At 37.0% G+C, this 21,678-nt stretch overlaps 2 protein-coding genes across 5 annotated transcripts; one reads left to right on the top strand and one right to left on the bottom strand.

Moving 5' to 3' along the window:
• Nucleotides 1-1,365: 1,365 nt before the first annotated feature.
• Nucleotides 1,366-6,747, bottom strand: LOC147865749 (protein NARROW LEAF 1-like). 4 transcript variants are annotated; one of them, XR_015529437.1, is made up of 6 exons: nucleotides 5,358-6,589; nucleotides 3,836-3,979; nucleotides 3,475-3,715; nucleotides 2,726-3,229; nucleotides 1,860-2,311; nucleotides 1,366-1,801 (listed from the first exon to the last, which is right to left on the bottom strand). XR_015529437.1 is itself a non-coding variant. In XM_087316105.1 (6 exons), the coding sequence occupies exons 2-6, from the start codon at nucleotides 5,871-5,873 to the stop codon at nucleotides 2,064-2,066; spliced, it is 1,653 nt and encodes a 550-aa protein (XP_087172231.1). In that variant the 5' UTR covers nucleotides 5,874-5,875; nucleotides 6,590-6,747; the 3' UTR covers nucleotides 1,366-2,063. The 4 variants fall into 4 exon arrangements, 3 of the variants coding, with proteins under 3 accessions (XP_087172231.1, XP_087172232.1, XP_087172229.1); XM_087316105.1 differs by adding an exon at nucleotides 6,590-6,747 and having other exon boundaries at nucleotides 1,366-2,311; nucleotides 5,358-5,875; XM_087316106.1 differs by adding an exon at nucleotides 4,048-4,309 and having other exon boundaries at nucleotides 1,366-2,311; nucleotides 5,358-5,493.
• Nucleotides 6,748-13,199: 6,452 nt separating this feature from the next.
• Nucleotides 13,200-21,447, top strand: LOC147865748 (putative sphingolipid transporter spinster homolog 2). Its single transcript, XM_087316102.1, has 14 exons — nucleotides 13,200-13,366; nucleotides 14,947-15,084; nucleotides 15,156-15,257; nucleotides 17,448-17,552; nucleotides 17,847-17,922; nucleotides 18,018-18,092; nucleotides 18,177-18,279; nucleotides 19,802-19,933; nucleotides 20,032-20,108; nucleotides 20,185-20,298; nucleotides 20,455-20,574; nucleotides 20,655-20,783; nucleotides 21,067-21,145; nucleotides 21,307-21,447. Exons 1-14 carry the CDS (start codon nucleotides 13,308-13,310, stop codon nucleotides 21,408-21,410), a joined length of 1,413 nt encoding a protein of 470 aa, XP_087172228.1. The 5' UTR covers nucleotides 13,200-13,307; the 3' UTR covers nucleotides 21,411-21,447.
• Nucleotides 21,448-21,678: the final 231 nt, after the last annotated feature.

The following is a 21,678-nucleotide window of genomic DNA, read 5'->3' as shown; positions in this document are numbered from 1 at the left end:
TGCTGATAAGTCATGTGTAACTTGCTAGTTGAATTTGATGCCGAAAGATATGTGAAACGTACTCCTTTCTTTCGATGAGTCTTAAGAACTTGAGTGTGCAAAATGGAGGGAGTCGTGAAGTATGAGAAAGTGATGGGCAGATGATTGCCTTCAGATAACATTTCAAAATAAAATCGCAGAGTTTAATGACAAAATAAGAGTGTAACTTTTCGAAACTAGAAAATAAGTTATGAATCTCCGAGGAATTATGAGGAAAATGTCTGGAAAGATTAATCAAAACTTCCTCTATATATTTTGGAATGTTCAAATGAAATTTAGTCCAATATTTCTTACCTTCAAAAGTAAAGAGTTTGTATATACCCCAATTGTTTATAGAGTTATTGAGCTACACTTTTTTCGTGAATATCGTAAATTTTCCCAATTAAGTCACTATTGATTTCCAACCTCTTGTAGTACCCATGTCATGAATGCCTCAACTTTTGAGCTAACTCAAGTTGGTAAACGCAAAACTTTTACTCTAATCCTAAATTAACCTTTACCGTCTATCCAAACTAACATTAAGAGAAGGACGTTTGGAGATATTACTAGCAAGCTCACAATTTTCATGCTTGGTTACCTTTCAATAATTTGGAAGCGATTGGATTAAAAAACATATCCTCTTAAACATTGGGTGTACTAACCATGTAGAATGCCACAAACACCTTAACAAGTTTTAGTATTATTCATCCTGCTCCTCAAATTTATTTGAATTCATTTTAGGGAAAAGTACCATGATACCCCTGGAAGTTCAAAATTTACTAGAATGCCCCTAGAAGTTCAAAATTTACCAAACTACCCCTATGTCGAAAAAATTACACTTTATAAAGTAATTATACACTCAAATCTACAAGCCCTATTTACCAAAGATAAAAGAAATGGGACCCAAACTAGCCCTATTTACCAAAGATTTGAGTGTATAATTACTTTATAAACTGTAATTTTTTGGACATAGGGGTAGTTTGATAAATTTGGAACTTCCAAGGGCATTCTAGTAAATAGACGAACTTCCAAGGGTATCTTGGTACTTTTCCCTTCATTTTATGCTTTGTTTTATATAGCCACAATTATCCACTTGTCAAGTGTTGTTTATAATTGGCTATACCATACCAACGTTTTCATGATCAACATATACTATAAATGATCAACCAACAGTTTTTCACATTCATTTGAGATGAGCCATATACATATCCAATCTTGAATTTGCAAATTTTTAAATTTGGAGTCCAAAGACCATTTCCCAAATATCATGTGCAAAACGAAATGCGAAGCTCTATTTGAAGGGAGTTAGTTGATGGATAAACAATGCCTCATAGGTCAAATCCACAATAATAGGAAAATTATATACATTATGACAATAGGAAACAAAATACACTATGAACCAATCAATGCATTTATGAAATCCTCAATGAAAAAGCTTGCCATTTCAAGAAGGCATATGGGCAAAGGTCCCTCTCTTCCTGTTTTGCACTTGGTAATCAACCAAATAAGGTTCATTAAGATTCTAGATAGATTGGGACAATGACTTATTAAACATCGCCCATTTTAGGGTAGAGTAATATTGTTACCCTCTCCGTGGCCCAAGAAAATCACAAGGCACTTGAGCAATGGATGGACATTGAAGTGCCATTTGGAGCAAATAATATTAAGTCACTAAACAGCATGCATGGTAAACCACCTATACACATAGTTGTTATCTGAAGGATATACCATGAAAAATCTAAATGTTGTTGCATGAATGTATGCGTATAACGTACACTTTGTGCTTATAATGTATTGATGTGTGTGGATGTATGTATGTATGTATGTACGTACGTACGAACGTGTGTATGTATGTGTATGTATGTATGTATGTATGTATGTATGTATGTATGTATGTATGTATGTATGTATGTACGTACGTACGTACGTACGTGCGTAGGTATGTATGTATGTTCCCATATGCGCATGTGTAATAAATATAGGCACTGGTAACACCTTCCCTTCCCATTGGGGGGGATAGAGAGATGCTGTTGGCGGTTCCTTTTTCAGTAAAGCCGTCTCCGCTTCACTTCTTGCTCATTCAGATAAAGGCTACATGATACTTCCTCACCACCAAGAGGAGCCGACCGTCCATTGTTTTGTATGCCGAAATCTATCTCTCTTATAATGGGTACACCTCCATCAATTCCTGCCAGAGTAACATCCCCATTACCCTTATAGTACTTCAAGTCCATTATCAACGTTTGCTCCTTTCCATGGTCTAAACTCGGACTCCTTACAGATCGCACAGCATCTAGGTACACATCATTGATCCAGTACACAATATGTTACATTGAAGTACACATCATTGATCCAGTACATTACCTATGTTAGACATCGAAGTACACATCATGCATCTAGGTACACATCATTGATCCAGTACACAAAATATGTTACATCGAAGTACACATCATTGATCCAATAGATACGGCAAAACATCGAAATAACCCTAACTTTCTGGATATCTACCTGAATACCTGAGACGTATTATATATTACCAGAATACCATCCCTGAGCGGTAAAGTTTATACTATGCAGGTATTATGATAAAAGAAATTAACTCAGGAGTATTTATTTTGGTGTGTTTCCTGGTATAAATTACTTTCTTAAAAGTTCATTGATGGATACTTTCAAACTGCTTGAACATGAGAACTGAGTTTCAGATTACCTTTGAGCATTGCATCACTTGTAATTAAATCCAGCTGAAGCCACTCCAGAAGGTTGCCGAGATCCACACCACTTGTCCAATTTTCGGGTCCATATCCATTATGCAACTTCAAGCACCCCCGATTAGCTGTGCCACCCCAAATCATCCCCACTGGACGAGGCTTATCTTCTTCTTCTCCTACCATCAAGATAAGACTCCCACTATCCCCCTCTAAGTCAAAGGCTTGCTTATTATGTTCTCCAATAACCAAGAAATCTGTGAATAAACAAATGCCCTTTTCATCATTGTACTCGAGGCCATATGCCATTATGGTACCTCTAGTTAGCCCTGAACTTCTTCCAACCTTCACAACTTTCTTTCCTACTATCTTAGAAACCGGATCTTGGAGATCTATGGTGAAAATATCTCCCATTTCACCCAAACCCTTCACTTCTGTGGTCACCTTTGAGAGATCAAAGCTACGACTAAAAGGAACAAATGCCCCATCCACACGAACAAATGTCTCTGACACATAAAAAGAAAAAGGATTCGGCACACATTAACATTGAGAGAGACTATAGTTTTCAAAGCCAAGATTGGTATTAGAATTTCCAGTTAGAAAATTAAAATTTATCTTAATAGAGGGGTCAATTGCCATTTGTAACAACCAAGGCCAAAGTCAGGTGTTGAACTCCTGGCCCATGTCTTACAAGGTAAGGCTCGGAACCACTAGCTCAAAACATGGTTTGGTTTAGAATTAATGAGAAAACCTGGATTTGTGCTTGCAAAGATGTTGTACCATCCTTCATCTCTGATGAAGGAAGTTGCTCTTTCCACTGCACCCAAATAAACACCTGGTCCTATGTTAGGAGGCAAGGGATGGAACATTTTCTGGCTTGGTTGATCAAGATTAACTGCGACATGGCGATTTGTTAAAAACCCAATTTGTCGAGTTCCAGTTCTACTTTGCACTATGGCTCCGAGGGTTCCTATAGTCTCTTGACTTGAAACCTGAGTCATCGTCATTAAAATATTTCAAAAAATATGCTAAAAAGGATCACAAATAACGGAGGTTATAACTGTGATCCTATTCTTACTATCAGCTTATTTCAATACACTGTAGCCTTATACCTGCGATCCTGGACCTATGTAAGGATCATTTCCTCGCAACCCTTCGGCTAGTTCTGTATAAACATGCTCTTTCGGGGTAAAAGCTGGTGTTCCATAATAATGGAACTCTACCACATCCACATCACACCAGATGCCCCCAGGTCCCTGGAGTTCATGCATAATGTAGGTTTTATAAGCTACTTTACAAACATTAACAGCAAACCAATACATACATTCCAATCAATCCAAGAACTGAGCTTTGTGAACCTAACGTTTGTAATATTGTTTCCCATTGATGCATCACGGATAACCTTCTTGGGTGGATGATCACGGCACTTCTCAGGTAATCACTAAACTTCGTTTAGAAATCTTCGATGTTTGTGAAATGATGTCGGTATAGATTATAACTAGATTATTAAGGGTTAATTAAGACTAGAGTAAGTCCATTTTCTTATTATCTTCAGACAGGTGTAACGAATATCGATGATCCAGAAGCTGTACACCACCATTGATATGGAACAGATTCACACATAACAAAGAAAGATATATTAAAATCTATTGAAGGCCAGAATGACTTATGACATCTAACAAGAAAATGAATCTGAAAATATTGTTCCATCTTGAAAAACATGAAAAGAATAAGTAGAAATTTGCAGGTCTGTCCAACAATCAATTCGCCAACAGTATCAACACTTTAAGATCATGTAGGAAGAACGAACAAGATAGCCGAATAGTATAGAAGGATCGCGTACCATTCAGATATCAATCAATCTTACGCTCATTGCGCAAACCATCACATTCCAAATGGTGGTTTTCTAAATGTTTGGTTAGTTTAGACAGTTTATCAGATTAAAAGAGCAATTAAGATAGTAACGTCCTAACAGTTTACAACTATTATTCCAGCCAGACTTGGGAAGCACACTATGGTCCACTTCCATCCATGTTTATTAATAGCTAAATCATGTAATTAAGGGGCTGGATGTCATGTTACTTTATTCCTCAACCCTAATCAAAACCTATACGTAATCCTAAAGCTTAGCCCTCTTTTGTTTTCATCAAGAGAAACTTTGTATACCACACATTTGATTAGCTATTCATGTTTATTGGTAAAGCATGTGATTCAAAGATGAGGTGTGTCTGATTCCAGAAGCCTTTTGTTTTCATAAAGCAAAACTTTGTAAAACCGCATGTTTGAAGAGTTAATAAGCATGTTGATTAGGTTAAGCCATGTAATTTAAGGTGTCATCTACTTTTACCTCGAGGTAAGTCAGGAATATAAACTTGACGGGGTAACTTGTAGGTATGTTTAATTAGTTAATTTAATCATGTTAATTACACAGAAATACGTAAGTAAGCGGTAAAGTGGCATTCTACATCAAGGTAACCCGGAATCCTTTCATTTTTTTCATTAAGCCATACTTTATATGGCCACATGTTTGATATATTAATCAGGTTAATTGGGTTAATAGGTTATTTTCAGGAAGTTCATACATTACATTAGTAGATTTAAATATGCAATTTATGGGGCATTATGTCATGTTACCTCAAGGTAAGTTGGAAGCCTTTCGTTTTCATTAAGCCAGACTTTATGAACCTTGCGAGCTACAAAGACTATAATGGCTGGGATATCAGTCGGCTCCCCTCTTCGTGTCCGGAACCCCACAGCAGTTCCAAGGCTAACTTTCCTTAATAGCAAACTATTATAAGCCCTTATGGTCATCAAATCCAACAGAGTAGTAGCTTGTTGGCCACAAGGAGATGTGTCATTGAGCTTAAAATTTGGATCTTTTTGAAGACCTTTGAAGTAATTTTCTCTTTCTTCTGCACTTCCATGAGGTCGAGAGTTAGTAGGCCATAGAAAATAGGCAGAACTTTCATCAGTAACTTGGCTAGCCATGAAAGAAGAAGTGTTTTCCTCTTCTTCTTCTCTGAACTTTTTAGTATAATCCCAATCAAGATCGGATTCTTCTGAAGCAGGGGCTGAAAATAAGCCTCGGGTTCCAACCATATTCCCTGGCTGGGATAAACCCTTCTCTTCAAGAAGCTTTCCATTAACCATTTCTGAATAGAAAAGAAATAGACCAAAAAGGGGGCTCTTCAAGAAAACCCTAATTTTAAAACTCCATAAACTATTTTAACTGGAAAAACGACAATAAGTTCTACAAAAACAAACTAACTTGAAAGCTCGTTAACATTTATGAGTTAATAAAAAACAAATAAAGAAGGCCAAAAAGGCTAATTTGAAAGCTCCATGAACCACTTCTAAGCCTAGAAAACAACCAGAAGGAACTCTTCAAGAAAACCCTAAATTGAAAGCTCCCTTTTCTATCAACTCTATGTTTTCAACAATGAAATGCAAAAGGGGCTTTATCAGAAGAAAAATAATTTTGAAAGCTTCATTAACACCCATTGTAGACCCTCTCTATTGACCATTTCTAATGACAAAACCTCAAGGTTGTCTTCAAGAAAAACCTAATATGAAAGCTTTCAAAGAGCTGAACATGCTTCCCCAGGAGAGGAAATTTGGGTTTTCCATTTTATTTTTCTAATTTTCCCTTTTTTTTCTTCTTCTTTTAAATTTTTTTTTTCTTTTTTGCCCTTTTCTCCTTACTTTATTCTCTCCTGTAGATTCTTCTCGAGGGAAAATGGGTCTGCCTCCTTTCTATGAAATGATTTTCAGAAATTTGTTCTCTCTGTAGGGATGAATAGACCTGCGTTTTCTTTCTTTCTGTCTGTCTTTCTTTTTATTTTTTGCAGGAAAGATTCTGAGAGTACCTTCAAAATTTTCTTCCTCGAGAAGCCGCCTAGAATCTGATGGTCCAAAGCAAGGATCACAGCTTCTTAGTTCTCTCCATGGCTAGCTAGGAGGTCTGTCTGTCTTTCTCTCATAGCTTGTCTCTGTGCCATGAATGAATGTGGGCTCCTTTGATGAGAATGAAATGAGAATGAAATGGAGTGAAATGAAATGAAATGAAGTAAAGTGAAGAGAAATGAAATGGAGATGAGACATTGGTTCTCTTCTTCCTTTCACACTTGGGACAATTTTTAGTAGCTATTTTCCTCGTGACACCAGGGCACGCATCGTAGCTCTGAAGACAGGTTCATCATTCCTTGTGGTCAATGTAGTTCCAACACCTTGGAAGGTATGGGTCGTCACTTTGTCCTTTCCATGCTTGGCTTGTTATCACTGGGTTACTACACTTAGAGAGGACATTGAAGTTGGAGATCTAAACTTGCTACCTTGCGCCTTGCGGCTAGCTTCGAGTTCAGGGCACGATTGAAGCTTGAGACACGGCCTTCTATGTTCCATAAGAGGACATTAAGCTCAAGACATGGTTATGTAATGTTAACACGTGGGTTATTGGTTATTGCACTTGGAGAGGACATTGAAGTTGGACATTTGAACTTGCTACCTAGCTACTAGATTCAAGTTCATGGCACAATTGAAGCTTGAGGCGCGGCATTGTGCACTCGATTCTATGTTCCATAAGAGGACATAGAGCTCAAGACATGGTTATATAATGTTAACATGTGGGTTATTAGTTATGATGGTTTGGCCACATTTGTCACTGGTTCTTACACTCTATCACCGAGAAAGGTTTAATATCATATATGGGATGTGAATGAATGTGTCGCCATCTCTTGTTGAAGGCTATAATTATTTTATGAGACAAAAGCAAAATAACATTTATACTTTCTTGAATTTGGGCATGTGTAGGCCCTTTTTTCCAAAACAAAACATTGTGGATAGAATGAAGGTTGGCTATGTCTATTGGTCATATCCATTTGAACAACTTTGATGTATTTGAGTGTGAGTTTTCCCTATCCACACCTTTGACCAAGCAATAAGCATACGGTATTTTATTGTGCACTAGATTCTAGCACTATAAAAGGGGGCCCAAGCTCTAATATGGAATTGGTATTGTGATGTCGCCATCTACTTTAAGTCATGGAGGAAGTGGTAATACCAATAAATCCTCGAATTTTCTTAAGTTGAGACATGTCAAGACCTCAATTACATAAGGACTGTCACACAAACCAAATCACTTAATGTCTATACGCTCGTTGATGTCAAGAACCCTTTCGATTAGTTTGTGTTTGTATTATGCAAGTGAGATCAAACGAAGCATGGTTACGTTATGAAAACACTTGGTCATTTGTTGGGTGTTGTGTTCTACAACAAAGAGTATGTAGTTCTCGTGGTTCATGATAATGGCATATAACCATCTTATTCAATCCTATATCTACGGGACATTAGTTTTTTGTGCCCTAATGGAATTGACAAGAACGGCATTGCTGAGAGATGAGCGTAGTTCAAAATCATGTATGATTGTGACACTCACAATAACTTGCCATGATTGTTCCTCCAAACCTCTTTACTCTTGTGACTTGTCAACCTTTTGCATGATCTTTGATCAATTAGTTCAATCTAAAATCACCGAGACATTAGTTTTATTGTGTTTTAATGGAATGGGTAAAAACAAGTCATCATTTAGAGATAAGTGTAGGTCAATATCTATGGTCTAATTGTCACATTCATAATTAATCGTTTTTACTTTCTTATCGAGACCTCTTTACTTCTTTCAAACACTTACATAATCTTTGATCAAGGAGTTCAATCTAGCATTGAAGAGTTTATTTGCCAACTTGTGTCTAGCTTCCTTCTTAACCCACATAATTTTGTTTTTCCCTTACTTCCTCGATATGATCTTCTTCTATGTATTTTTTCTCTTGCTTATGTTCTAATTCTCAACAATACTCCATGCATCGTATTGTAATGATTTTGAACTTCCATAATCCAAGTATTACGGATCTCTATCAGATTCTACATCCCAAGTGAGTACAAACCCTCTCCTTGATAACATCATAGATTTTACGAGGCTTCGTTATTTGGGATGTATTTTATGAATGTGTAATTATTGCTCTTGGTTTCCAATATTGTCCTCCACCTATCAAATATCATAACCTCGTTGGTCGACAACATGATGTTGTAACAACAATAGAAAATCATCCACCTATAACTATAAAGCGTGTGGAGCGAGCAAGCAAGCTCAACCGGATCCGGATCGGTTGAATAAGCCTGAGCCGGATCGGCATCCGGAAGGATGAGCCAGATCGGTATCTAGATGGTATCCGGAAACAACCGGCCGGATCGGAGAGCCGGATTCAAGTGGGAACCGGAAGCGTAGTAGTAGCCTAGACTACTAGGTAAGTATTGTCTCGTAATTAGTGTAAGTCGCACGTAGGAATATTGAAGTATGCAGTACTTCTGACTATTCTTTTATGGACTTGTATAAATAGTGTTGTTATAGCACATTGTATGTACAGAGTGTTTTTATTATTTTGAATCTACGATTACGTTCGGCTCTCTCTGTCTCTCCTGTGTATACTCTCTTGTATTAAGCTTCTCCATTAAACCTACATCTTATTCTCTGTTGCTATCCGATTGAGCCGATTTTGTCTAACGCTTCTGCACATTAACATTCACAAAGCAGCCTAATTTAGTAATTATATACATACACATAATATGAAGAAGATCATAATCAACCTCATAACACAAAGGACAAGCTAATAGATATTGAGTACTTAAAGGACCAAACATGCTTCAATGAAAATCAAATAGGGTGGGTGACGGAGGTACCATCTCAACCCATCACCCATCTCCATGGAAGCAAGGATAGTCAACTAATGGCAAGAGAGTGAGTGAGTGGTTAGTAAAGCTTAGTTCTTACTTGGGTATTTTTCTTCCGAACTATTTTGAAGTGAGAGAAGAGGAGAGGGAGATTCACATTAGCAAAGTTAAGCCCTTTCTCACTGTTAGCCTACTTCCATTAGGAGTCTTGGGTGTATTCCAATACTAGAACATTTAATGTGAGATATCCTACATATACTTAGCAATGGCCTAACATAAGTATATAACTAGAGAGGAACAAAGAGGCGTTATGGTCTATGGTTACTCATTTTACTTGATATAAATGTTGTGAGTACAACCATTACTTTGTTGTTTCTGCCTCTTATGTTAAACTTCAATATCTATCTATGAATTAAGTGGTAATCATCAAGTGATAAAATGTGTAAGTTAAATAAAGAAAAACTAGTAGTAATATATATCAAAACTTGCTTCAAATGGTCGCATCCTAGAAGCCAACTTCCGGTTGACACTTGGCCAACCACCTCCACAACCTTCCACTATTACTTATGAGGCTAAGATACTTAAGGAAACAAAAATGAACAATTCTCTTTGCTCAACCTAATGGCCAAGTTGTTGTAGCCAACTAACCAGTTTGCATGGTGGCTTTCGTGTTACCACCTTTGGCGACCTAGAGTAGCCAAGCGATGACACCGCCATGGCCACCAAACACATGCACATACATATGTTGTTGAATATCCTAAATTTGTGGTAGTTCTCTTGTGGTAGTAGATACTTAGTAGACTTTATGTGAATTTTTGGCCTAGGATGTAAACTACGGTGTTAATGAACTTGTCATAATAGAGATGGATTAATTTTCATTATCCAAGCATAAATTTTTGCAAAAAATGTTTGGGTATGTTTTCTAGATGTAAGTATCCTTAACAACACCCTCGAAGTCCTTCGTGATATTTTATAGGGGATTCATTATGTAGTGCTAGGAATTACAGGAGAGTAGAATCTGAACCCGTGACTACAACAATAATGAGATGATAGTGATCGGAAATTCAAATTCTTGCCTCATGATATTTTTCCTTTAATAGTGATCGTAATGAAGCATAATGCAATACAACCTTTATTATAGTAGACTACGACTTTTTTGAGAGATTTCTTGTCCCTTCACATTACTTGGGTAGTCAATGTATCTCTCTCTCTCTCTCTCTCTCTCTCTCTCTCTCTCAATTTTCTACCGTGCTTACATAATAGAAAACAAAGAAAGCGAATCATGTCATGAAAAAACAAGCACTTGTTAGCTTAAGGAGTAGAGGAAGGTTGCAAGCTACACTCTAAAAGAATGAGAAAGGGATACCAAACAAGAAGACAACAACCTCATTATTTGCGGGTCACAATGTGTCCTTGTAATTTTTTCCCCTAGTAGCATATTCCCCAACAAAAATTGTCAAGAATCAAAGAGTCCTATGATCTACTTTAATCCCATAGGGCCACTTCTATGTTTGAAGCTTAATTAAAGTTTTAAGTATATGGTATATTGGCCAAAACTAATACCCTTGAATTTTCAAGAGTCTCTGGGTTTTCTCTTCATAAAACAAATACATTATTATTTGATTTTAGGTCCAAATGATCAAAATGCACATGAATTATGTGTAGGGCTTCTAGCAACGATATGAACACACCATATTCTTAAATAGTATGTAAAGTCAAGGATATTAGGAAATTTAATTTTGTTATATTTCATTTTAAATTATAAATGGAGAAGATATTATGAAAACTCCATTGCCACAGTTGAAAATTTCATTGAATAAAGAACTAGAACAAAGAAGGTGTTATGAAAGCTCCATCACGACACAATTGGAAAATTCATTGAATAGAGATTGAGAGTTGTCACATTAATATTATTATATTAATCTCTCTCTTTTTTCTTTCTTTTTTGTCGAGAACTAGGGATAAATCATTTTGTCTCTCTTGTTGTTGCCTTAGTGGTTTACACCATATCATCAAATCATAAAACCAAGAGGACCCAAGTTCCATATTCCAGTGGGCTAGGCCACATCTCATAGATCACAATCAATCTCCTTGTGGTCATTTAAAATACATTATCTATCTCTCTAAAAAGCAAGGATGACAATAGATCAAGCCAAAGGAGCAAACTAGCTTAGAGAATATTCATCACCTCGTCCATGTCTCTTTGTTGCCCTAAAAACCCGTTTCGTAGATTGTAATCAATCTCCTTATGGACATTAAAAAGATATTCATCCACCTCTTTAAAAAGCAATGGTGACAATTGATAAAGTCAAAGGGGTAGGCTAGCTCGATGAACATTCATCACTTTGGCTTCCCTTGGACACAAGATGATAACAAATTGGCGGGTAGTTAAAACTACATCAACAATATGCTCTATTTTTCTTTCGTCCTCCATGTCACTCTTTGATCCTCAAGGACAATAACAATGTCCTCCACCATTGCCACCACGAGATGGAAATATGCGTGAGATGCATGAGGAGAAATGCAAGGATCACGTGACATATGGGCTAGCTCACAACTTCAACAATTACAGGTTTCAAATTATAGTGGACACCCATTGAATGTGGGAAATTATATAGATGAGTTAGCAATGGATATTGTATTATTATTGATCAAATTAGGTTGTTAATCTTAGTTGACAACAAAAGTTTATCGAGATGGTAATCATAGTGACTACGCAAACTCCCCCACATACAAAACTATAAAGATGTTATGGATATTTCTCTAGAAAATACCCCCGAGACAACATAATGTTTTTACGAAGCACCGATCTTCATTAACTCATGTGCCAATATTTATCATTCAACCACATCTATGAACCACTCATTGACCATAGACTAATAACTTCCTCCAAAACTTAATGGTCATCTTTATTAACATCCTCATCTCTCCATATCCCTCTTCTCATTGTCTTCTCGTATGGGGTGACTTGCATGGCCTAATGATAAAATTGAATGTGAATATTCACTAACCTTAATACAAATTGCATTGGGAATGTGTAGGTGCACAAACGTATGCATACATTCCCATGCATTTATTGCTAATCTATCATGAACATTAAGTGGTCCTTCGTGCTATTTAAGGTTGGGTTCCAATTTGATGTTTACTTCATTACGTTTGCACATCTCCACCATGATGTGTGGAGTCTTTGAATCGACTCTGCAACTACAACTTCCTAAACTCGGATCGATGCTTCTATTTAGACGCTAAAATCTATTGAGCCAAGGGAGCATAATTCCAACACAATATCATGTTGTCCGCGAACTAGTATATCATACAAATAGATCCTCAATTTACTATTTTAATCATCATACAAGTAGATCATCACGTAAATGGACATTCTGTTCAAGATTTGTTTCGCATTTTATACGTTTATATATGAGCATGAATGAACGATAGAAAAACGCGAAGAGGGGAAACCCTGGAGCAAAAATGAGTAATATGGTCACCTTCACGAGCAGAGAAACCTCAGAGCGCTATGAGCCTCCAATCATAATCATTATTTGTTGTAGTGAGTCAGATACCCATGAGTGTCCAAAGCAGTGGATTGGGCTCAAAAAGATCATTGGACAAGACCAAGGGCATTTCGGGAAATAAAGAAAAAGCAATAGCCTTTGGGAGGGAGGACTCAGGAGGGGTATCGCGGGGAAATAAAGGAAACTGGCAAGGGCCCGATTCTGATGATATGTCTCTGTGCGTTCGAAATTCAGTCCTCTGCGTGTCGTGGTTATGGCGAAACCCTAAGATTCACTCAGAGAATCGATCTTCTGTGCCACAGCTTACCCATTTTCAGGAAGAGGGACGTTTTCTTCCTCTCCCCCAATGGCGAAACCAGAGAACTCCTCGGAAAGAAACAGTAGCGTCTGCTTCACTCCCGTCAGGTATTTCTTCTTTTTCCTCTCTTTCTCTCTTCTTTCCTATCCGGACATGGCATATTCACTCAGAAGATAATCTTGTCTCGTGAAAACCAATACTGGAGTTTTTGTACATGATTTCTGGACCTTTTGACTTACGTATATACCGATTTTTGTCATTGTATATGATACGTGGAGTAAGTAGACCATGAAATTACCAGAACCTTTGTGGTTATGCACATATCAATTCTTCTTCTGTGTGATAAATTGTCCACGAATAATATCCTGCATTATTTATTTATAATTATTGTTGTACATCGTATGAGGGGGGTTAAGGACAGTATGAGATCCTCAGAAGCTTTTCGCAATTATGTGTATATTGATTCCTTTTCTACAATATGATATGTGGTATAGAAAGATAATGGAATCATCAGTGGGTTTTTTGTATTACTTAGGTGCTGGTATTTATGTGCATGATATGTGGAATTCTAAGAAGCATCCGAGTTAAATACTTCCTGTAGGATCAACAAGCGTTTGGTTATGAGATCTCTTGGAGGAGTTATTGCCAATGATTGCTTGGTTCTAGGATGAGTGATTGATCACTGATCGCATGATTATAGGGTCTTAATAGTACATATCAATCACTCGATCAGTTTCAGAGTCCTCGGGACTCTTATTGGTTATCTTTTCCTTGATAAGAAAGATTGACAATTGCGTTTGACTCCTGAAAAGCTTAATTCCTCGCATATGTGAAGAGATTGATGATCAAACACTTTCTGAAACTTTAGAAGCATTCGATTTATGTGCATATCGATTCATCTTAAACATGACACATGGTGTCCAAAATTGATCACTGATGGATTTCTAAACCTTCAGAAGCTTTAGAGTTTCATATATATAGGTAGATATCTGGATTCTTCTTGTATATGATATTTGGAGCTGAGGTTGATCATCGAGCGCTTTGTTATAAAATCATTTAGAGTAGAAATTGACCACTGCTTGTTTTTTGAATCCTCTGAACGTTTTTACTTATTTTACATATGGGTTCTTCTTGTATATAAGACTCAGATTAGAGATTCATTACAAATAGCTCGGCTATTAGATGATGTGGAATAGAACCTGTCTCTTTTGATACCTTTGTGCAAATTTCACTTCTTCCAGAAGTTTTTGATATATATACGGAGCAGAGAGGTCACCGATTACACTACATAGCTGTAAGATAATGTGGTTTATAGATTTAGCACCAAGTTTTCTAAATTGTAATAGCGGGAGGGAGCAAGGCAGTGACAATTTGGGGATTGTCATTGAGCATCCCTTGACGCCTGAGAAAAGTAAGATACTTTCTTAGCTGCATGTTTATAAGATAATTTAGTGGAGAGATTGATCATTGATTGCTCTATTTTTCTATCTACAATAACGTGATTATAAGATAGTTTGGAGTAGAGATTAATCACAAATTGCTTTTGGGTTCTTTCTCTAAGTGCATGCCTATAAATTTATTTGAAGTAGAGATTTATCATCGAATCAGTGTCTAATTGTATTATTAAATGATAATTTGGAGTAGAGATTTATCATTGATCACACTCTGACTCTTTCTTTAATTACAGAATGCTGGTTGTCCTATGCCTTGTGAATCTTCTCAACTATGTTGATCGAGGTGTTATCTCAAGCAATGGTGTGAATGGGGCTGCAGCTGACATTAAATGTAACCCAGGGGAAACTTGCAGTCCAGGCAGTGGGATACAGTAAGCTCATCTTGTTTAAAATTATACTCTTATCATCACTTGGCAATAACCATTGTATTGTTGTGTTGCAGGGGAGAATTTGGTCTTAGTAATCTCCAGGATGGCGTTCTATCTTCAGCCTTCTTGGTTGGGCTTCTATTAGCATCACCAATATTTGCATATATGGCAAAAACGTATGTAGAGAGAGAGAGAGAGAGAGAGAGAGAGAGAGAGAGAGAGAGAGAGTGTCGCGATGCCATAATGAAGTATATAGCCCAATATATTAGGCTTCTAGACCACCATGCATCGTCATGTGTCATAGGTCCTCTTCCAGGTTTGTCTCAAGCCCTAGATAGCTGGTTTCCTCTTTATCCTACTTTTAAACCATTAAAATTAGCTTTAGAATTGATCCCTAAGGTTTATGTTCATCACCTATGCAGACTACCATTGAACGTTCTCCACTCAAGCTAGACCTTTGTTTGGTGCATCTATGTAATGAGGAGGATGCTTTGTCCCACCATGAACTGTTCCATTCTTCCTAGGTGTGTCCAAACTGCTCCATTGCAGTTTCAAATTGTAATTTGTAGCTCTGATTCTGTAGTCTCATTGGCTGCGAATCCCTATTCGGCCTTGCCATTGATAATGTTGGGATAATCTGGGTAAACGATGTTCTTGCCTTCCTTGTGTGCCTTGAATGTTTCTTCTTGGGCGTGCCTATAATGCTCTGTTGCAGTCTAGCATGTAAAATCAACAATTAAAGCACAAAATTGAAAGATAAATGGTATAATCACTACATGTTGGAGAAGCAGCAGTGGAAACTAAGTTATTCACAAGTTACTAGGGCATCATTTGTTAGCCGATGACCTCCCATACAAAATGCTTTTGTGGAATTTTGGGAATATGGTAGACGTCCTTGAAGCCTCATGGTTGTCAAATAGTGCTTGACAATTTAAATTTTCAGAATTGATTTTGGTTTAACACTCACTGCTCTCTCGGCAACAAAGTTATTGGGATAGAAAAGAAAGTCTCAAGTCTAAATTTAATTGTATGGTGAAGCTTGGCTTGTAGATTGTGCACAATGCTATTTTATGCCACACAGATAGAGCATGGGATCCAGAGTTCTGCGAAGCAGGTTTCTTTCATGCACCTATTCTTTGACAGTCATTATCTACTTTGCCTTTCTTGTGGCCCCTATTCTGGATTTGGTGGTAGACGAGATGTTGAAAGATTGGCTATTTGACAATAAAAAATCAAGACTTGCAATGTACATCAACGATGTCTACTTTTAGTAGATTGAAGATGGAGTGGGATAGAGCTTCATCAGTGGTGAAGGCATTGCTTTCATTGCATATTACTGATGAGTATGACGATGGTATTAGATGTTGGGTGTAAGATGTCAATCACATCTTCCATTCTGTGTGAAAATGTTCTTTGGTGGGCAATGGTTGATGGGTTGCATTTAGAGTTGTCCATAAAATGCTTACAGATTTTAGATGGGACATGGTCTTTTTGTATGATTATTGAGGAGGATGCCAAGCACAAATTTCATACATGCCTAGTTTCTAAAACAATTTGGATTGTTATGTTGCAACTTTGGGCATCGTTAATTGAGATAATTGTCATCCTTTCACTGGGTTTCTGCTCATGGAGCTATAGATATACCCTCCTCATTGTACAAATTTGACTACCTTAGGTATTAGGGGGTGTACGAATTGATCATCTCCATGGAGTACCTCAACTTTGCAGACACTTTGAGGAGTTGTTCATAAGTTAGCTAGTCTAACATCTAGATGGTTTACTGTGCCATAAGATCGTCAATTGAAGTAGGGACAACCAGTTCTTTTTTTAATACTGTGACATTGTTTTAATAAAGGAGAAAGAAAGAGAACTTATTGTGGGTGCCCATTTAACTTAAAATGAGAACACTCCATATTTACGCACACAAATAGAGGGTATTGTTTAGGCCCAATATATTTTGCTGCCGAGAGAGCCAGAAGGTCATCTTTGAAAGATAACCTCTAGCACAATTTCAAGTACTGCATTGTGGAATATTTTTAAGAATCAATGCTTTCTGATGCTTGGCATCAAGACATAGTCTATGACAAAGACGTTAGCTATTATATGATTGAGTTGATCCTTCCAACTTGGTGTTAGCGGGAGACCAAGGAAAGGTGGCAAGCCTTAGTGCTGCTTCGGTTCATTCTTCCTTCGATCAATTCTCATGCATGGCTCTTCGCAGAATTCCTACACCTACTTGACGTAGACTGTTTATAAATGTCATTAGTTTGACTTTGTACTATCCTCAGGATTATGGCAATGTGGAAGAACCATTTGTACAGTTAATTTAAAGTCCCTTTTATTAAGAAAATTTAATATATTTGCAGACATGATTCCTTCAAACTTATGGGGGTCGGCTTGTCAGTATGGACTGTTTCCACTGCTATGTGTGGATTTTCTTTCAATTTTTGGTCAATTATGGTTTCACGAATGTAAGTTTCCTTTTTCAATTTCTTCAGTATCCTTAGTTCTGTATTGTACTTGCATTTGAGAAAATATTTCAATGGATTTTGAGCCTGTCCGAGTCATAGATACAAGGCTTTGTTTGTTCACTTTTATTCTCTGTAGATTTTAAATGAAGAAGGATAATAATTGAGTCTCTTGCTTCAGGTCAAACGAGGCAGTTAGGTTGTTTGGCCTATCTAGAGCATTATATAGGTTGCGTCTGCAATATATTAATCTTGATTATCTTGAGGTCGTAATGTAAGTAGTTGCTTAATCTGCAGGTTAGTAGGTGTAGGAGAAGCATCTTTCATCAGTTTAGCAGCACCATTTATCATTGACAATGCTCCCCATGATAAGGTAAACCTATCCACTCGTAATGACATTGAACAGTTTTGCCTTGATCTGTTGCCACATTACCATGCTGTTAGTAACGTTTATGTTATGTGATGCAGAAAGCAAGCTGGCTGTCATATTTTTACATGTGTATTCCAGTTGGGATGGCCTTGGGTTATATATATGGAGGAGTGGTAAAGAGAATACTATATACCAGCCTGTTTGACTTACTATTTTACAGTCTGAAGTTTTGATTTGTGCATTATTTGGAAATTTAGGTTGGGAGTATGTTATCTTGGCGGTTTGCCTTTTGGGGAGAATCTGTGTTGATGCTTCCTTGTGCATTTATTGGATTTGCATCAGCAAATGCACATCTGAAAGGTATGCTCATAATGATTAGTTATTATTTTCACTTCCCTTTACTTTTAAAAAACATAATTGAACTAGATCTTCCCACTCGAATTAGATTTTAATTGTTAACATGGAGAAAACAAAGATGATGGCAATAAAGGCAACATAACCAAGACATTATCCCACTTTTACATACAAGGGAGAACCAATGCAAGTGGTGCAAAGATTCAAATATCTTGGTATTAATGTCCCATTGATAAATGGGTGGAATGCATGCTATGCGTCTAAACTTCAAGCGGGTTGGAATAGTTATTATATGTTCGAGAATCAATAGAACCAAAGGGATATGGTGGTTCAGACTTCCATAGCTATACATAGTCTAGACTTCAATGTTATGGTGGTTCCAATGTGCTTTTTGTAGTTGGAGCGTGGGATGCCCCTATCTCACTTGGTGCATGGAATGAAATAGAGAAAATAAAAAAAATGTTCTTACGTAAACAATTGGGGGTAAAATCCTTAACATCCTATTCTAGCATGCTATTTGAACCAGTGCTCGGCATATAGAGGTACTAGCCATGCTTGTTGGAGGGTGGCAGCTCCAGACCTGCACTCTCTTTCATCTTTATTATCTCTGTACTACATTCTCTCTTCCCAGATTCTTCTCTCTAGAATCCGCAACTCTTTAAATGCATTCTCTCTCTAGAATCTGCAATGCTTTAAATGCCTTTTGTCTCTTCCACTTTTTCCAAGATATTCCCTTTTTATTCCTAGTTTATTGTACCTGTTTGGTGGTACAAGAGTCTCTTAACTACCAAACAACCATTCCCAATTTTGTATAAATAGGCTTATACCAGCCTCTTTTGTAATGAGATTATTTTCTGCTGCTACTTAGAAACAAGCACAACTCTTTGGCTGTGTCTCTACTCTTTGCAACCATTTTTTCTACTGCTGTCTAACAGCCTTCTCACAGCTTCGCTGTATCTATTTTGTTCTAACTCTTCTGCTGCTGCTATTAACAGCTTTTCTCACAATGCTAAGAGTGTACAAGTATATCACGAAAGTTAAGAATATGCCCGATCATGGACCACCCAAACAAGCTTGGAATATAGAATGCAAGGTATAAAAGACTAACAAGAGCAAAATCGTCTCATGCGGCTAGGTTCTTGACAATATGAAATGATTTTAGAGATAGGGAGTAAAAGTTCTATTGGAGCTCTCAAGTGATGCTATCAAGTATGTGATATTATTGATGATAGATTACGGGAGGCACTAGGGATGAAGTGGTAAGATGCTAAAATGTCAAAATTGGAATACTACATTGCAAATATTAAGGGAAAAAATGCTAGAATGTATCCAATTGCATCTCACTACTGTCATGACCCTTGGGGGGTTTCGGAGAGCATTAACCCTTCTTGGAACTCACTCACACAAGTTAGGTGTTAGAGGTAGTATCATAGACTTGAAATGCCGATCTCTTAAAAGTTTATGGTACGTTTGTAATCATAGACTTGAAATCTGTCTTGATCAAGAAGGTATTCTTATGTTCTTTCAGATCAGGCCGATAAAGACTATGAGGAAGAACCTAGCAAATGTGTCAGCAATACTTTCAGCTCACACTTTGGTGCATTTGTCAGAGATGTCATGTGTTTGTTTGGTAGTCCGGTATACTCTATCAATGTGGCAGGTATGAATTTAGTCCAATTATATCTCTTATTAAGGAGATTTCAAATAAGAGCTTATTCTTAACAGTTTCTAAATGGAAATAATTCTCTTTTTGAACAGGTTCTGTAGCTTACAATGCAGTACTTGGTGCGTATTCATACTGGGGTCCAAGGGCAGGCTATGCCATATTTAATTTGGTAAGGTTTAGACTGATCTTATTCTGCAAATTGTATGATCAAAACACACTCATGTTTTGGTTTATTTGTTGAGAAGATGAACGCAGACACAGTTTTTGGATGCATGACAGTAATCTGTGGAATTTTTGGTACTGTTGCTGGAGGGGTAATTCTAGATAGAATTGGCGCAACTGTTTCCAATGGATTTAAGGTTTGCCATTTTCACTTTATAATCCTCATCTTAAATACTGTATACTAGCAAAGTGTTCATTTGGCTAAATACTATGTACCTGTATTATTAAGTCTTATAGCTTGGCACAGTAGACATAATGTGTAATTTATTCTGTTGGTCAAATATGTTAAACAGCTTCTCACAATTGCAACATTGGTTGGAGGGGCTGCTTGCTTTATGTCCTTTTTATCTGGGACTTTGGTGGGCTTTATTCCTTTATTTGCATTGGGGGAATTATTTCTTTTCGCCACACAGGTATTGCTATTTTTTCTTTTCATAAGACAATCCTATCATCATATTTTCTAGGTTCTGAAGGTGATGGCATGGGAAACTAGGGCCCTGTAAACACTTTGATACTAGGGAGTGCCCCAGAAAAGCTGCGGCCATTGGCAACTGCTGTATCAACAATTTGTCTCCATGTGTTTGGAGATGTGCCATCGTCACCTATTGTGGGGGCATTACAGGTTTGTGCACGTTCATACTCCGATAAATTCAATAATTGCTTGTGATAATTAGAACCAGAAAATATATCAATGTAAATTCTGATTACTTAATCAATGACTCACAATACGTCAGAATTATACACATACTCAATACTAAAACACTAATTAAAAATTAGGTATAAGCTCTGACTCCCCTTTCTCCCTTCAGAATTATTGGGGTACAGAAGTATAGTTTAATGGCATGGCCTTCAAAGCTATGTATTTATACAGTAGTTGTATAATTGATAGCAATATATGGATGCAGGACTATTTGAATGATTGGCGACTCACCACACTTATGCTAACATCCATCTTCTTCGTGGCTGCCTTGATTTGGTCTTTGGGTAATTAATTGTTTTCCTGTTCACTTTGTTGAACATAACTATTGAGTTATCTTTAGTTGTACATAATTGTGTTTTAGCAGTATTATCAGCTGTACAGAATGATCTGTTTCCATTAAAAAGTTCAATTCTATGATGTTAATTACGAACACTTTCTTGTGCAGGGATTTTTATACCATCTCCACCACAATCATGTGAATGTCCTGATATAGAGACAAATGAAGTGAAAGTTCCCCTATGCGAAAAAGTCTCACATCAAAATGAATGACTCTGTTTGTAATATTTATAACATTTTTACGCTGTAAATTTTCTCTCGACGAGGCTGTAAATATTTGTAAAAGAACTGAACCCTTGTATATCAAAGAAATGCAAGGGATATTACAGTTCATATTGTACATAAAAATGCAAAGAATACTTACATTCTCTTTGTCTCCAGATACCTTATGTCCTCTTGAACGCACATTTGTTTTGAGTTAGTATTCAGAGTGAACAGATTTTACCTGTATAAGGGATTTGGAAATTAGAGGAACTCGACT

The sequence above is a fragment of the Azolla caroliniana genome, unplaced genomic scaffold (assembly GCF_043228905.1).
Source record: "Azolla caroliniana isolate FFs.n. ecotype wild unplaced genomic scaffold, voAzoCaro1.0.p SCAF_3, whole genome shotgun sequence".
Lineage (NCBI taxonomy): Eukaryota > Viridiplantae > Streptophyta > Polypodiopsida > Salviniales > Salviniaceae > Azolla > Azolla caroliniana.
The sequence above is the reverse complement of the archived record's forward strand: the minus strand, read 5'-3'. Positions and strand labels throughout refer to the sequence as shown.

Coding starts and splice junctions, on each gene's coding strand:
- LOC147865749 (XM_087316105.1), bottom strand. CDS start 5,873: ATGGTTAATGGAAAGCTTCTTGAAGAGAAGGGTTTATCCCAGCCAGGG. Junction 3,980..5,357: donor GGCTTCCAACTTACCTTGAG/GTAACATGACAT, acceptor CATGAACTCCAG/GGACCTGGGGGCATCTGGTG. Junction 3,716..3,835: donor ACATAGGTCCAGGATCGCAG/GTATAAGGCTAC, acceptor ACGATGACTCAG/GTTTCAAGTCAAGAGACTAT.
- LOC147865748 (XM_087316102.1), top strand. CDS start 13,308: ATGGCGAAACCAGAGAACTCCTCGGAAAGAAACAGTAGCGTCTGCTTC. Junction 17,923..18,017: donor ACAATGCTCCCCATGATAAG/GTAAACCTATCC, acceptor TATGTGATGCAG/AAAGCAAGCTGGCTGTCATA. Junction 20,575..20,654: donor TATTTCTTTTCGCCACACAG/GTATTGCTATTT, acceptor ATGGGAAACTAG/GGCCCTGTAAACACTTTGAT.